Raw genomic sequence first — 16,206 nt, 5'->3', positions numbered from 1 at the left:
GAAAATACCCCTATGATTGGTGAAATTTACGATTGCCGAGAACTACGAAAAGCGAGGGACCACTGTATTATCATGTATCTCTCTCGCCTGCGTTCGAGGGAATACAGATCAAGGACTTTCAACCGTTCCCAGTAGTTTAGGTGCCTTATCACACTTATGAGTGCCATGAAAGTTCTTTGTACATTCTCCAGGTCTGCAAAGTCGCCAGCCTTGAAGGGGGCCGTTAGTGTACAGCAGTATTCCAGCCTAGAGAGCACAAGCGATTTGAAGAGAATCATCATGGGCTCAGCGTCCCTAGTTTTGAAGGTTCTCATTATCCATCCTATCATTTTACTAGCGGATGAGGTAGATACATTGTTGTGGTCTTTGAAGGCGAGATCCTCTGACATTATCACTCCCAGGTCCTTCACATTACTTTTCCACTCTATTATATGATTAGAATTTGTTGTATACCCTGACACATTTTTTATTTCTTCAAGTTTTCCATATCTGAGTAGTTGAAATTTCTCCTCGTTGAACTTCATATTGTTTTGAGTGGCCCATTCGAAGATTTGGTTGATGTCCGCTTGCAGTCTCGCAGTGTCTTCGATGGAGGTCACTGCCATGGTGATCTGGGTGTCATCCGCAAAGGAAGACACAGAGCTATGGCTTACATGGAGTGTTCAGTGGTCAGTTGAGTGTTCAGTGGTCAGTCGTCACGTGAGGTCACAGACCCTGAGCTGCTTTGGGGATTAGCGTGGACGGTTACAAAGCATGGCTTGCTTCTGCAGTGTTTTAAAAACTGAGGTTGGAGAGTTGAAGGAGGAGGTCTTGCTTCTCCAGGAGGAGATTAGGAGGCTGAAGGTCCACCTCAATGGGCCTGGGAGAGAGTGTGAGGTGGTTGGAGATGTGGGGAATGAGGCTTCTAGCAGTGAGGTGCAGTCTGTCTCTCACTGTGAGGAGGCTGTAGGTGGGGAGGTAGCAACGGCTACCAGCAGTGAGGTGTCCACCAGCACCTGCTACAAGTGGCGAGTTGTTCACAGTAATGGGAGGCGCATCAGAGTAAGGAAAGTTAAGAGTGAAGATCTGAAGGTAGGAAATCGCTTCTCTGTTCTCCAGGATGAATGTACTTCAGTGGCCAGTGAAGGTAAGGGTACTACTGCCCCTGCTAATGAAGGTAAGCGCATTCTTGTGGTTGGTGACTCTCAGGTAAGATATGTTGACCGTGCTTTTTGTAATAGGAATAAGAAGATGAGAGATAGAGTGTGCTTCCCTGGAGCTGGTGTTGGGGACATTGTCAACAGACTGGATAATATCATGTCAGGTAATGGGAACAAGCCCATTATCTGTCTCAGTGCTGGTGGAAATGATATTGGGAAGGGTAGGAGAGAAGAGCTGCTAGATAAGTACAGGTCAGCTATAGATTTCATTAAGTCTAAGGGAGGGATCCCAATCATATGTAGCATCTTGCCTAGAAGGGGAGTAGGAAATGAATGGTTGTCTAGGGCAATTGGTGTAAATTGCTGGCTAGACAGATACTGCAAGGAACTTGCAATCCCATTCATTGACAACTGGAACAACTTTTATGGCAAACATGATATGTATGCAAGGGATGGGGTTCATCTCTCTGGGGCAGGGGTGGTAGCACTTGCAGACTCGATTGAGAAGGCCATTGGTGAAATGCCTATGATTTTAAACTGATGGAAGATAGAGGTATGGGTGTGTGTGGGAAACAAGCAGGTTGCAACACTAGGGTTGGAAACAGTAAATGTATAAAAGGCATTCAGCATGAAGTTATAAATAAAGACAATAGAACAGGTCAGCAAACAAAGGGGGACAGCAGAGGGCAGCAAGGGACTAGCTCCCTTAAGGTTTACTATACTAATAGCAGGAGTGTTAGAAATAAGATAGATGAGCTAAGATTAATTGCAAGTGCAGGAAACATAGATATTATTGCTATAACAGAGACCTGGCTCAATCTGAAAGATAGAGAGATGCCCTCTGAATGTCACATACAAGGCTATAAATTATTCCACACTGACAGGGTCAACAGGAAAGGTGGTGGAGTAGCGATGTATGTCAGAGACAATTTAAATTGTTGTGTTAGACAAGATATTAAATTAGAAGCGTCAGCCACTGAATCTGTTTGGTTACAGCTTCTCGAGGGCCGAGAAAAACTAATTTTGGGTGTGATTTACAGGGCCCCAAATCTTGATAGGGAGTGCAGTAAACTTCTATGGGACGAAATTCGTAAGGCATCTACATACGAAAATGTTGTGCTAATGGGAGATTTCAACTATAGACAGATTGACTGGAGCAATTTGACAGGAAATTTAGAGTCGGGTGACTTTCTTGATACGATCCAGGATTGTTTTTTAAAACAGTTTGTGACAGAGCCAACTAGGGGAAATAACCTCCTTGACTTGGTTCTTGCCAGTAGGGAAACACTAATTAATAATCTTGAGGTTAATGATGAGCTTGGGGAGAGTGATCACAAATCACTCAGTTTTAACATATCATGGAATTCCCCTAATAATGGCAATCAAGTCTCCGTCCCTGACTTTCGCTTGGCTGATTTCATAGGACTGAAAAATTACTTAGGTGGGCTGAACTGGAATGACCTGACTAGGGGTCAGGTAGGTGGTGATGGTTGCCGATATGATGCTTTCCAGGGCATAGTTCTAGCTGCTCAGTCAAATTATGTTCCAAATAGGGAAATCAGATCAAACAAAAATGATCCTAAATGGATGAACAATAGATTAAAATATCTGATTGGTCAAAAGAGAGGCATATATAGGCAAATCAAAAGAGGAGAGGGGCAATTAAGAAATCGATATATTCAGTTAAAGAGAGAAATAAAAAAGGGAATTAGAAAAGCAAAAAGAGATTATGAGGTTAAAGTTGCAAGAGAATCGAAGACTAACCCAAAAGGATTCTTTCAGGTATACAGAAGTAAGATCAGGGACAAGATAGGCCCACTCAAAAGTTCCTCGGGTCAGCTCACTGACAGTGATAAGGAAATGTGTAGAATTTTTAACACATACTTCCTCTCAGTTTTTACACAGGAGGATACCAGCGATATTCCAGTAATGATAAATTATGTAGAACAGGACGATAATAAACTGTGCACTATTAGGGTCACAAGTGACATGGTCCTTAGGCAAATAGATAAATTAAAACCTAACAAATCCCCAGGCCCTGATGAGCTGTATGCAAGGGTTCTAAAGGAATGTAAAGAGGAGCTTAGCACACCTTTGGCTAATCTTTTCAACATATCACTACAAACTGGCATGGTGCCAGATAAGTGGAAAATGGCAAATGTGATACCTATTTTCAAAACAGGTGACAGGTCCTTAGCTTCGAACTATAGACCAATAAGCCTAACCTCCATAGTGGGAAAATTTATGGAATCAATAATTGCCGAGGCAGTTCGTAGCCACCTTGAAAAGCATAAATTAATCAACGAATCTCAGCATGGTTTTACAAAGGGGCGTTCCTGCCTTACGAATTTATTAACTTTTTTCACTAAGGTATTTGAGGAGGTAGATCATGGTAATGAATATGATATTGTGTATATGGACTTCAGTAAGGCTTTTGACAGGGTCCCACATCAGAGACTATTGAGGAAAATTAAAGCACATGGAATAGGAGGAGAAATTTTTTCCTGGATAGAGGCATGGTTGACAAATAGGCAGCAGAGAGTTTGCATAAATGGGGAGAAATCAGAGTGGGGAAGCGTCACGAGCGGTGTTCCACAGGGGTCAGTGTTGGGCCCCCTGCTGTTCACAATCTACATAAACGACATAGATGAGGGCATAAAGAGCGACATCGGCAAGTTTGCCGATGACACCAAAATAGGCCGTCGAATTCATTCTGACGAGGACATTCGAGCACTCCAGGAAGATTTGAATAGACTGATGCAGTGGTCGGAGAAGTGGCAGATGCAGTTTAATATAGACAAATGCAAAGTTCTAAATGTTGGACAGGACAATAACCATGCCACATATAAACTAAATAATGTAGATCTTAATATTACGGATTGCGAAAAAGATTTAGGAGTTCTGGTTAGCAGTAATCTGAAACCAAGACAACAGTGCATAAGTGTTCGCAATAAAGCTAATAGAATCCTTGGCTTCATATCAAGAAGCATAAATAATAGGAGTCCTCAGGTTGTTCTTCAACTCTATACATCCTTGGTTAGGCCTCATTTAGATTATGCTGCACAGTTTTGGTCACCGTATTACAGAATGGATATAAATTCTCTGGAAAATGTACAAAGGAGGATGACAAAGATGATCCCATGTATCAGAAACCTTCCCTATGAGGATAGACTAAGGGCCCTGAAACTGCACTCTCTAGAAAGACGTAGAATTAGGGGGGATATGATTGAGGTTTATAAGTGGAAGACAGGAATAAATAAAGGGGATGTAAATAGTGTGCTGAAAATATCTAGCCTTGACAGGACTCGCAGCAATGGTTTTAAGTTGGAAAAATTCAGATTCAGGAGGGATATAGGAAAGTACTGGTTTGGTAATAGAGTTGTGGATGAGTGGAACAAACTCCCAAGTACCGTTATAGAGGCCAGAACGTTGTGTAGCTTTAAAAATAGGTTGGATAAATACATGAGTAGATGTGGGTGGGTGTGAGTTAGACCTGATAGCTTGTGCTAACAGGTCGGTTGCCGTGTTCCTCCCTTAAGTCAATGTGACCTGACCTGACTAGGTTGGGTGCATTGGCTTAAGCCGGTAGGGACTTGGACCTGCCTCGCATGGGCCAGTAGGCCTTCTGCAGTGTTCCTTCGTTCTTATGTTCTTATGTTCTTATCTCTATGTCAGAAATGAAGATGAGGAATAGAATGGGAGCGAGTACTGTGCCTTGTGGAACAGAGCTTTTTACCGCGGCTGCCTGGGACTTTATTCTGTTTACTATTACTCTTTGTGTTCTATTTGTCAGGAAGTTGTAGATCCATCTACCAACTTTTCCCATTATTCCTTTATCCCGCATTTTGTGTGCTATTACACCATGGTCACACTTGTCGAAAGCTTTTGCAAAGTCTGTGTATACTACATCTGTATTTTGTTTATCCTCTACAGCATCCAGGACCTTGTCATAGTGGTCCAGTAGCTGGGACAGGCAGGAGCGGCCTGCTCTAAACCCGTGTTGTCCTGGGTTGTGTAACTGCTGGGTATATAGGTGGTTGGCTATCTTGCTTCTTAGAACCCTCTCAAAGATTTTTATGATGTGGGATGTTAGTGCTATCGGTCTGTAGTTCTTTGCAATTGCTTTACTGCCACCTTTGTGGAGTGGGGCTATGTCTGTTGTTTTTACTGTGTGTAGGATGACCCCTGTGTCCATGCTCCCTCTCCATAAAATGCTGAAGGCACACGATAGGGACTTCTTGCAATTCTTGATGAACACGGAGTTCCACGAGTCTGGGCCTGGGGCAGAGTGCATGGGCATGTCATTAATTGTCTCTTCAGAGTCTTGTGGAGTTAGAATAATATCAGATATTTTTGGGATGACCAAATTTTGGGTTTCGTTCATAAAGAATTCATTTGGATTGTCGACCCTTAGAGTGGGCAGTGGATCGCTGAACACTGAGTCATATGTCCCATCCCGACTAAGCAGGGGCCCAATACTGGATGCTGTTTTTCCTTTAGATTTGGCATAAGAGAAGAAGTATTTTGTTTTTTTTTTCAATTTCCTTTATGGCTTTTAGTTCTTCCTGTGATTCTTGTTTCCTATAAGATTCCTTCAGCTTAAGTTTGATATTTGCAATTTCATTGACTAGTGCTTCCCTTCGTATTTCAGATATATTGACCCCACTCAGCAGCTCTGTGACTCTTCGCCTTTGTCTGTATAGGACACATCTCTCTCTTTCTTTTTTTCTTAATGGAATGTGTCTTGAGTAGATCTCAAGAACCACAGAATTCATTTTTACAAGGCAGATGCTTGGGTCTGTGTTGTTTAGGATATCTTCTCAGCTTGTTTCCTTTAGGACATGGTTTACTTGGTCCCATTGTACGTTTTTGTTATTGAAACTGAATTTCGTGAAGAGACCTTCATGACTGTTCACATTTTGCTGGTCCGGAGCCCTGTGCATACATGTCTGTACCTCTATTATGTTGTGATCTGAGTGAATTGTCTTTGATACAGTTATATTACATATCAGATCATCACTGTTAATGAAGATGAGAACCAGCGTATTTTCTAGTCTTGTAGGCTCTACTGTTTGCTGGTTTAAGGTGAATTTGTTGCAGAGATTTAGTAGTTCATGTGTGTGTGAATTTTCATCTGAGCTGCCTCCTGGGGTGATCTCTGCTAAAACATTGTTTGCCATACTCCCCCATTTTTGGTGTCTCAGGTTGAAATCTCCTAGTAGTAAGATGTTTGGGGCAGGAGTTGGGAGATTTTCCAGACAGTGGTCAATTTTCTCAAGCTGCTCCTGGAATTGCTGGGAAGTTGCATCTGGAGGTTTGTATACTACCACAATGACAAGGTTTTGGTTTTCAATATTTTTTCGCCAAAACTTCAACTACATCATTTGAGGTGTTTAGTAGTTCTGTGCAAATGAGCGACTCTGTGACATACAGGCCAACCCCCCACCCTTGTTGCCTGTTTAGTCTGTCGCATCGGAATAGGTTATAACCTGGGATCCATATTTCATTGTCATAATGATCCTTTATGTGGGTCTCTGTGAATGCTACAAACATTGCATTTGACTCTGTGAGCAGTCCCTTGATGCAAGGAATTTTGTTGTTTTTTGACAGCTTTGGACCCTGTATGTGTGCAAAGACAAATGTTGTATTGGTGGAATTTAGGGGAGGGGGGTTATTTGCTGACTCTAATATCTGTTGTTCTGGGGTAGAGGCCAATGTCCGTGCCTCTGCTCCAAAAGTGTTTTCAGGTGGTGTAAGATTGCCGTCATTTCCTGCCAGTCTTTTCCCTTGTGGCCCTAAAAAACCTGTCCCTGGAGAGGTTGTGCTCCTCTCTTTTGTTTCCCATAGTCTGGCTGGTCTGTGTCTTCTAGTCCCCTTTAGATGATGTGCCTGGCAGTATGCATTGTAGCATTTTCTTTCATGGATTGATGAGTGACACATTTCTGGGTGAAAAAGGTTGCAAGAAGGGAAGTTGCACTCTCCTGTTGTCATGTGGGTGCGGCATTTTTTGGGATGGTCAAAGGTGCATGTCCCACCCGTTTTACCAGATATACGTACCTGCAGATACCCAAGGCATAGTACTTACATAGATTGTACTTCTGTTTGCTAGGATTTAGTGTAGCTGCATTTACTGCTGGTGCATTTATTTTTCCTGTTTCCTCAGTATCTTTTACCCCTGTATGGACATCAGTGCTTCCACCAGGTTTTGCTGGTAGTGTGTTGACACTATTCCCTAAGGCCTCATCCCATTTTGATCCATCTCCAGCAGCATCTCTATTTTGAACCTCTGTAGACTGAATAAGGTTGTCTTCAGTGTCCTCCAGGACAACACTAGTACCCTCACGAGTTCTATCTTCTAAGACATCACTAGGACCCTCTGGAGCACTTTCCTCCAGGACAACACTACCACCCTCAGCACTGTCCTCCAGGACAGCACTAGCCCCCTCAGGAGCACTATCCAAGAGAGCCTCATCCCTACCACCCATCTTTTTTTCCCAGCTGTCATACCATGCTGACATGTCTTTCAAGAAGGATGTTTTATTGGTGTTCTTGTCTTTTAATATAGATGTCATTTCCTCATACAGGTGTATCTCGTTTGTGCAGACCCAAAAACATCTCTCTGAGTTCATGTGAAGTGTGGTTACTAGTTTAAAATCCCTGCATATACTATGGGACCACTGACCACACAGATGGCAAGCAATCCAGGCCTGTCTTTGTCCCTTATCCTTTCTGCAGACTACACAGATCTTCATGGTAGTGTTCATCTTAGCAATATTAGACAACTATTTCCAACGAAACCGTTTGAATCCGCCCGAATCCAGCGAAATCTGTTTGAATCAGCCCGAATCCAGCGAATACGGTATAATCCAGCTAGTGGATCACTATCTTTTTCCTAATAAGCACCTTAACAGTAGATCTGTCCATCTGTATTGTAACTATTTGTTGTAGTTATTGTTTGAGTGTTTGATAGGGCACGTAGAGCCCTGTTAGTTAGTGAAACCAGTCAGAGGATACATTGTTATCAACGAATCCGTTTGAATCCGGTCATTGGATGAATCCGGGCAGATCCAGATTAGCTCACTGGGTGATATTGGACTAGCTCATAAAAGGACTACTGAAAAAAAAATTAAACAGTAATATGTGTTCAGTTTGATACAGAAAGTATAACTTGTGTGTTTGGGCACCGATGGCTTCAATACATGGAGATTACTGGAGGAATAATGATTTTCGTTGTGTATATTGCGACCGCTGCTAACTACAGGTTTACCACACACTGTATACGTCACTCCATCACAATAAGTACCAACAACTATACACTGTTTATTATATTTCTACAAAACTGTACACTTTTTGTATTTCCTCGAGATTTTGCACCTCTTTGTATTTCAACAGGAATGTTTTACTCCCTGGTATCACTAATTATAAGTCATTGTAACACAAGAAGAGTATACAGCCTCTCCTCACTTAGTGATGTACTCGTTTACCAACAACTCAGACTTATGATGGGCTCTCTCACCAGTATGCATACCTAAATAATGTACAGCCTCTCCTTACTTAGCAACGTACTCGTTTACCGATGCCTCAGACTTACAATAGGCTCTCTGACCAGTATTCATACCTAAATAATGTATATTAGAGCTGGTTTCTTCTATTCTGTTTATTTGAGTATACAGTACACTACTGTATAAACATTTAAAAATATACCAGAAATGTTATAAATGGTGCAAAGGTGACATTAAAACAATATCAAAGATGGTTGACACAAACCCACTACCATTATAGTATGCTCCTCACTTTGCGATGAATTCATTTACCTACATGGTCTTAGGAACAGAACTCCATCGTTAGGTGAGGAGAGGCTGTATATATAAAATACACAATAACTTTAAAACAATTGAAATTTTTCAGTTTCCACACATAATCGGGAGAGATGCAGAGCTCACGGAAGATGTAAACAGAATGAACAGGTGGTGTGTGGATACCATAATAGCAAATCAAGAGCCTTGTAAACAAATTTTGGGATATAATTTGAAATGTCCGTATTAGCAGATCACTGTAAAGTGAAGCGCCATAAAGTGGGAGCTCTCCTGTATCACAATTATCAACACTTTCAATTTTAGGGTTCCCAACCAGGTTTTACTGAAGATGCATTCTAAACCCATAATATTTTACATCTAATTTCAAAATTTTTTAACTGACATTAAAACACAATGCACAATACAGGTGTACTGTGCATTTTGTTTTAATGTCAGTGTGTTTTGCTAATACGGAGCTTTTCAATTATACATATTCATGTTTATTATTTTCAGTGCTTGCCTTGCTCTTAAGATGGTGTTTGGCAGTGATGCATTATTTTTATTTAGTATTTTTACTTTTGCATCGTTTTTTAGTCCTAGCACTACTGGGAACTTAATAAATCATATTATAAACATGTTTTTAGGCTGCCTTTTTTCACTAGCAAGTGAAAAAAGGCTGCAGTACACTTTAAGGCAATGTTTGCTTTATGGCGGTGGTCTGGAACCTAATCCGCCATATTAGCAAGGAGAATCCCTCCCTGTATCTTTCCTCTTTCTTCCCTTACATCTCAATACCTTTCTCCTATTCCCTTACCTTTTTCCATCACTCGTCTAACTCTCACATTTACTGCCACCCTTTCCTATCATATCATGGGAAGGAGGGATGTGGTATGAGTATTACCATAACCTTGTTAGGGTAAGGAGAGAAAGGAATGCAGCTCCTGCCAGTACCCCAATAATCCCCACTTCCCTATGGTCACATCTCCTCCCTCAGGCTCTCTGGCAACAACCCACCCACGTAAGTTTTAAAATATTGTGAGGCTATAACAATGAATCTGAATTGTGAGGAGGCAGCTAGAGGCAGTGGAGATGTCACGTATGAGAGCAATGTGTGGTGTGAATATCTTACAGAGAATCTAACCCATATAAATTACAAGGTGATGTAGGGTAACCAGTGGTATAAATCATAGAACTGAGAAGGGGATGTTGAGAAGATGAAAGGGATAGGACGAAGAAAATGTATAAATCAAGGGTGGAAAGTATGATGGGTATGGGTCGTCATCCCAGATACAGCTGAACGGAGGGATAAAAGAAGCTTTGAGTTTTAGAGGCTTGAGTATTCAGCAAACTTGCATGAGCAAGTTAGACAGGTGCAGAAACAAGTGGTTTTTAATGGATGTGCTGTTGCAGTGTGAGCAAAGTAACTTTTAGCTGGTTTTGAGTCCTGGAGGTAAGAAGGGCAGTGCCTGCACTCTGAAGAAGGGATGGGGATGTTGCAGTCAGATGGTAATTTGAATTGTGATATCAGCACACCTCTTGAAAAACAGCAAATGAATGAATGAATGATGAATATTTTCATCTTTTGGTCACCCTGCCTTGGTGGAAGATGTCCATTAAGATAAAAAAAAAAAATTAACAACAACAACGATCCTAAATGCAGATCGACATTCGTAAGTGCCCTAATGATAAATCATGGCACTTATGAATGTCGCTACATACTGTGTTTTTTAAAAGTCTTAAGCTTGTTTTATATGTAATACCAAAGAGCTTATTTATCATAGACACTCACCTGAGAGATAATGATGCCTTTTAAAACATGATTCAGCTTCCAGTGACCAAGCTCATGGCCCAAAACAGCCAACACTTCACTTGTATTGCATCCAGTCTTCTTACCTCCATTTTCTTGCTTATTTGATACCTTGGTCTCTTCATTTTCTTCCTCTTTTTCATTAAGTGGAGTGTATTCCTCGAGCAATGTGTCATACAAAACAATGCGCTTATTCTTAAAGAAACCATAAAAATAGGCATTGCTGTGAGCTGATCTTTTTGAACCTGAAAAATATGAAATATGCAAATTATTCATATAGAATATTGTTTGTTTCCTGTGTGAACAAAGAAGTTTTGAATATCTTAAAATCATTTCTGCCACATCTAATCTGAAAACTTAAGAGGAACACCTAGTTACTGGTAACAAAATTATGTGCACTTCCAAACCTAGTTTTCTTCATATACAGGTACTGTACTGCTCTAGAAAGAGCATTGCAAATGGCAATAATTTTCTTTTGTAATAAAGATTTATACTTTATGCATGTGACCATGTGTTCTTGCCTCTTCTGACTTCCAATCTTCAATGCCAATATTTAAACAAATTAGAAACCTATGCTGCTCCTTGTGCTATTTTTTTTTTTTTGCATGCATTGAGGTAGAGGGGGGCTGAGCTTATGGGATACCTTTCTCAGATCACAAAGTGGCTGAAAACTACATCTACTTTCAGAAGAGCATGAACATCACAATCCTAATGAATTATCAAACTGCTACAACCTTATGCATCCTTCAGTATGCAATACTGTACTATAATTTCATGTCTACCTGTGAAAGATTTGTGATTGGTTTCAAGGACTTTTAACCAAGCAACCCAGCCAGGATGACCAGTTTACCCGAATGCCTGAGTCAAATATATCTATGACCAGTAGTGCTCATGTGACCTTCAATGCTAATGAAGTTAACAGATCTCCCATTAAAAAAAATGGATAGAAAGATCAGCTGAGGAATTTTTTATAAATGTAAACCAATTACCTTTTAAAATAAAATACTTACCTTCAACAACATAAAGCTTAGTTAGAGGAAATTCTATCTGTGCTGCTAATGCTTCTATTTTGGTTCTGAGGTCACCCTCTGGAAGGGGTTCATACTTGTCAAAAAGTGGTGCTATGTAATCTGGATAGACTGTCATGAAGAACATCACAACCACCATTGTAAAACCCCATAGGTACAGAAAAAAGTAGTCTCCACCAGCCTGAAATTTTAATTAGCAAAATTATTAAAGAATCTTGCCCTAACTTGTGAATGCAAATCATATAAATGATTATAATACCAATAAGATAAGTCTAGGGCACCTTGGTTCCATTCATAACAAAGACCCATCAAAGAAATTCATGAAGACAAAATAAAGCATGTGGTCAGAAACTATCATGTTGCTAAATGACCAGAGTTCAATTCCCAAGGTAGTTGAAACACAAAGACAAGTCTGCAACCTGCTACCCCTGTACAGTATAACATATACACACTGAAAATGTATATATAGCTCTGTTCTACTATTGTAGCAGTAACCATATACCACCCACCGTATTGCACTTTTGTATCTTTTTTTTTTTGTCTAGCCGTATTGAGCACTTAATATATGATAGTGTAAACACATTATGAGGTATTTTAGATGCATTCGATATTGAAAAAAACGCTCTTTTCCACTCACTGGCGATTTTCGTTTATCAGCAAGGGTTGGGAACCTAACATCCACAAAAACAGGGCCTGCCTGTATAAATGTAATAATAGGATCTAAAACTGAAAACATGTTTGTAGCAGTTAAAGCCTCCATGATACCCATCTTAATCAACCTAGCCTACTCTATTCTTTTTATACAACAAAATCATTACAATAACACCTCTTCCATTATCACTCGACCCTCTAATTTCTTTATTTCTTATTCTCTCCCTGCTCCTTTCATAAATGCTTCAAAAGCATTTATCAACAATACTAAACCTCAATACATATTTAATACAGTAATCCTTTACTACATACAAATTCCTTTTTTATGCAATGAGCCCATTTCTACCACTGATTCCCTGTGTGCAATCATTAAGTCACTTTTATGCATTCGATATATAGTTTGCAAACCATACAGGAAGGGCAGTGGATGTTGTGTGCCTTTAGATTACTACAGCTGCTGACAAACGAACTGTCTGAAACACATCTACCACATAAAGTGAGGGACACTTATACTTTACTTGAGTCCTTGATTCTCCAGATCTACAAAGATCATATATATTGTACAGCCTTTCTCAAATGCCTTTCCCCCACTAGCTGTTTCACTGCAAGGATCTGATCCTTATAACCCCTTTCATCATAAATGCTATCTTGTTTATCACTTACATACTTAGTGCACACACACTGTACAGTATAAAGAACACAAAGGCACAATACTGTGACTGGAATAATACACAAATAACCTGCACAAAGGAGAAAGAAACTATATGACAACATTTCAATCTGACTTGGGCCATTAACTAGTCACGCTAACACATGAAGGTAAGGGAGCCAGTATATATATGAGAGGGCAGGGAAAGGACAAAGAGGAAGAAGCAAGTAGGAAGTGGAGTAGTGGCAGTAGAGGGTTATTTGTGTAGTGTACAGTATAACAAGAGACAAAAACTCTATACCTAGCACCCTGCTGTTTAATCCACAATGATTTTACAGCATAAAATATAGAGAAAGGCAGCTATTTAAACAAAAAATCATGTAATAATCAACAGAAATAAGGGTAATAATACAGAATAATATTTCAGGGCACCTTACCCTTATGATGTAGACCAAGGAGAAAGAAACTATATGACAACATTTCAATCTGACTTGGGCCATTAACTAGTCACGCTAACACATGAAGGTAAGGGAGCCAGTATATATATGAGAGGGCAGGGAAAGGACAAAGAGGAAGAAGCAAGTAGGAAGTGGAGTAGTGGCAGTAGAGGGTTATTTGTGTAGTGTACAGTATAACAAGAGACAAAAACTCTATACCTAGCACCCTGCTGTTTAATCCACAATGATTTTACAGCATAAAATATAGAGAAAGGCAGCTATTTAAACAAAAAATCATGTAATAATCAACAGAAATAAGGGTAATAATACAGAACAATATTTCAGGGCACCTTACCCTTATGATGTAGACCAAGCCTGATACAACTGGTGCACAAATGATCTGTGACACAACAAATTTTTTCAGCTTGTCCTTTATGAAGAACCATGGAGTCTGCCAAAGAATCAGGAGAAAAAATATAAAAGCAAAAATATAATTACAGTATCATAATATCCTCCCAACATATTTTAATTTGTTTCTAGATTTTTACTGTTGAAACTGAATTTGTTAAAGCATACACTGATAATTATTCATTCTTTACATAGTTGTTTAACATATTTATATATAGGTTTAAGAAAGAAGTAAATGCTAGGGTGCAAGATTTGATACAAAAAGGGAGTTATCACAGTTGCTCTTTGCTGATGACAGTACTTTTTGGGGATTGTAAAATGAATTACAATGGTTGGTGGATAATTTTGGGAGGGAATGTAAAAAAAAATTAAAAGCAAACATAAAAAAAAGGCAAAGTGATGAGGGTAACAAAAAGTTTAAGCAATGAAAGACTGAATATTAGATTAGAGGGAAGGAGTATGGAGGAAGTGGATACATTTAGTTATTTGTGAGTGAACATGTCAAAGGATGGGTCTATGAAAGATGAGGTGAACCACAGAATAAATGATGGGAGGAAAAAAAGATGGGTCATGTTTATATCTATGGAACAAATGAAGTTTATCTGTAGAGGTAAAAATGGGAATGTACCAGAGTATAGTGGTACCAACACTTTTATATGGGTGTGAGGCATGGAGTGAATGTCGTGCAGAGAATTCAGTCTAGAAATTAAAAGACAATATGAAATGACCAAGTTAAATAGTAGGTTGGTCGACAGCAACTGCCCAGGGAGGTACTACTGTCCTGCCAAGTGAGTGTAAAATGAAAGCCTGTAATTGTTTTACATGATAGTAGGATTGCTGGTGTCTTTTCTGTCTCATAAACATGCAAGATTTCAGGTACATCTTGCTACTTCTACTTACACTTAGGTCACACTACACATGCATGTACAAGCATATATATACACACCCTTCTGGGTTTTCTTCTGTTTTCTTACTAGTTCTTGTTCTTGTTTATTTCCTCTTATCTCCATGGGGATGTGGAACAGAATTCTTCCTCCGTAAGCCATGCATTTCTTAAGAGGTGACTAAAATGCCAGGAGCAACGGGCTAGTAACCCCCTTCTCCTGTATACATTACTAAAGTTAAAAGAGAAACTTTTGTTCTTCTTTTTGGGCCACCCTGCCTAGGTGGGATATGGTCAGTTTGTTGAAAGAAATAAGATGACCAAGGGTATACAGTAATTCAGAGCATACAGAGAAGAGAGACAGGGATAGGTTAATGAAGAGAGAGTAAAAATCTGGGTGGAAGGTAGAAGGGGTACAAGAGACTGAGTTTTAGGGACTTGAGCATCCCACAGGCTTAGGTGAGAATTTTTTTTTTCAACAAACCGGCCGTATCCCACCAAGGCAGGGTGGCCCAAAAAGAAAAACTAAAGTTTCTCTTTTAAATTTAGCAATTTATACAAGAGAAGGGGTTACTAGCCCCTTGCCCCCGGCATTTTAGTTGCCTCTTACAACACGCATGGCTTACGGAGGAAGAATTCTGTTCCACTTCCCCATGGAGATAAGAGGAAATAAACAAGAACAGGAAATAGAAAGAAAATAGCAGAAAACCCAGAGGGGTGTGTGTATATATGCTTGTATATGTATGCATAGCGTGACCTAAGTGTAAATAGAAGTAGCAAGACGTACCTGAAATCTTGCATGTTTATGAGACAGAAAAAAGGACATCAGCAATCCTACCATCATGTAAAACAATTACAGGCTTTCGTTTTACACTCACTTGGCAGGATGGTAGTACCTCCCTAGGCAGCTGCTGTTTACCAACCTACTACCTATATTAGGTGAGAATATCAGATAGAAATGCATGGAGAAAAGTGGTCTTTAATGGACATGCTGTTCAGTGTGAGCACTGAATTAGCCAGACTTGAGTCCTGGAGGTAGAAAGGGCAGTGCCTGCACTTTTAAAAAGGGATGGGGATGCTGCAGCTGGAAGGATAATCTGATTGTGTTGTTAGAACACTTCTGGAAAGAAGGTAATTGAGTGAATGTTGGTGAATGTGCTTTCTTCACCTCACCCCTGCCTTGGTAGAAGACAGCCACTGTTAAAAAGAAAAATCTCATATGTGCTGTTAGTGCCAAGATTATACAATATACTGTATTTAATAAATTTCTGACTGTATATACTAAGCAGAGAAAAGATTTCAATTTTGTTTAACATGTTAAACCTTACTATTATACTGTACCATTATTGTATGGAATGAGGTACACAAATCAATGCCACATTTTTTTTGACTGGTCAGGCACTAAACC

The 16,206-nt window shown here is 39.8% G+C and overlaps 1 protein-coding gene across 2 annotated transcripts in view; it reads right to left on the bottom strand.

The window, feature by feature from the left end:
* Positions 1–16,206, bottom strand: part of LOC128688840 (CAAX prenyl protease 1 homolog) — a 69,301-nt gene that overhangs the window by 45,572 nt on the left and 7,523 nt on the right. For both annotated transcript variants that reach the window (XM_053776833.2, XM_053776832.2), the window contains exons 4-6: positions 13,863–13,958; positions 11,753–11,951; positions 10,725–10,987 (exon numbers count right to left, since the gene is read on the bottom strand). In XM_053776833.2, coding sequence (XP_053632808.1) covers positions 10,725–10,987; positions 11,753–11,951; positions 13,863–13,958 — 558 coding nt within the window. The remainder of the gene's footprint in view (positions 1–10,724; positions 10,988–11,752; positions 11,952–13,862; positions 13,959–16,206) is intronic.

Source organism: Cherax quadricarinatus, chromosome 16 (genome assembly GCF_038502225.1).
Source record: "Cherax quadricarinatus isolate ZL_2023a chromosome 16, ASM3850222v1, whole genome shotgun sequence".
Classification (NCBI taxonomy): Eukaryota; Metazoa; Arthropoda; class Malacostraca; order Decapoda; family Parastacidae; genus Cherax; species Cherax quadricarinatus.
This window is presented reverse-complemented; position numbering and strand designations above follow the sequence as displayed.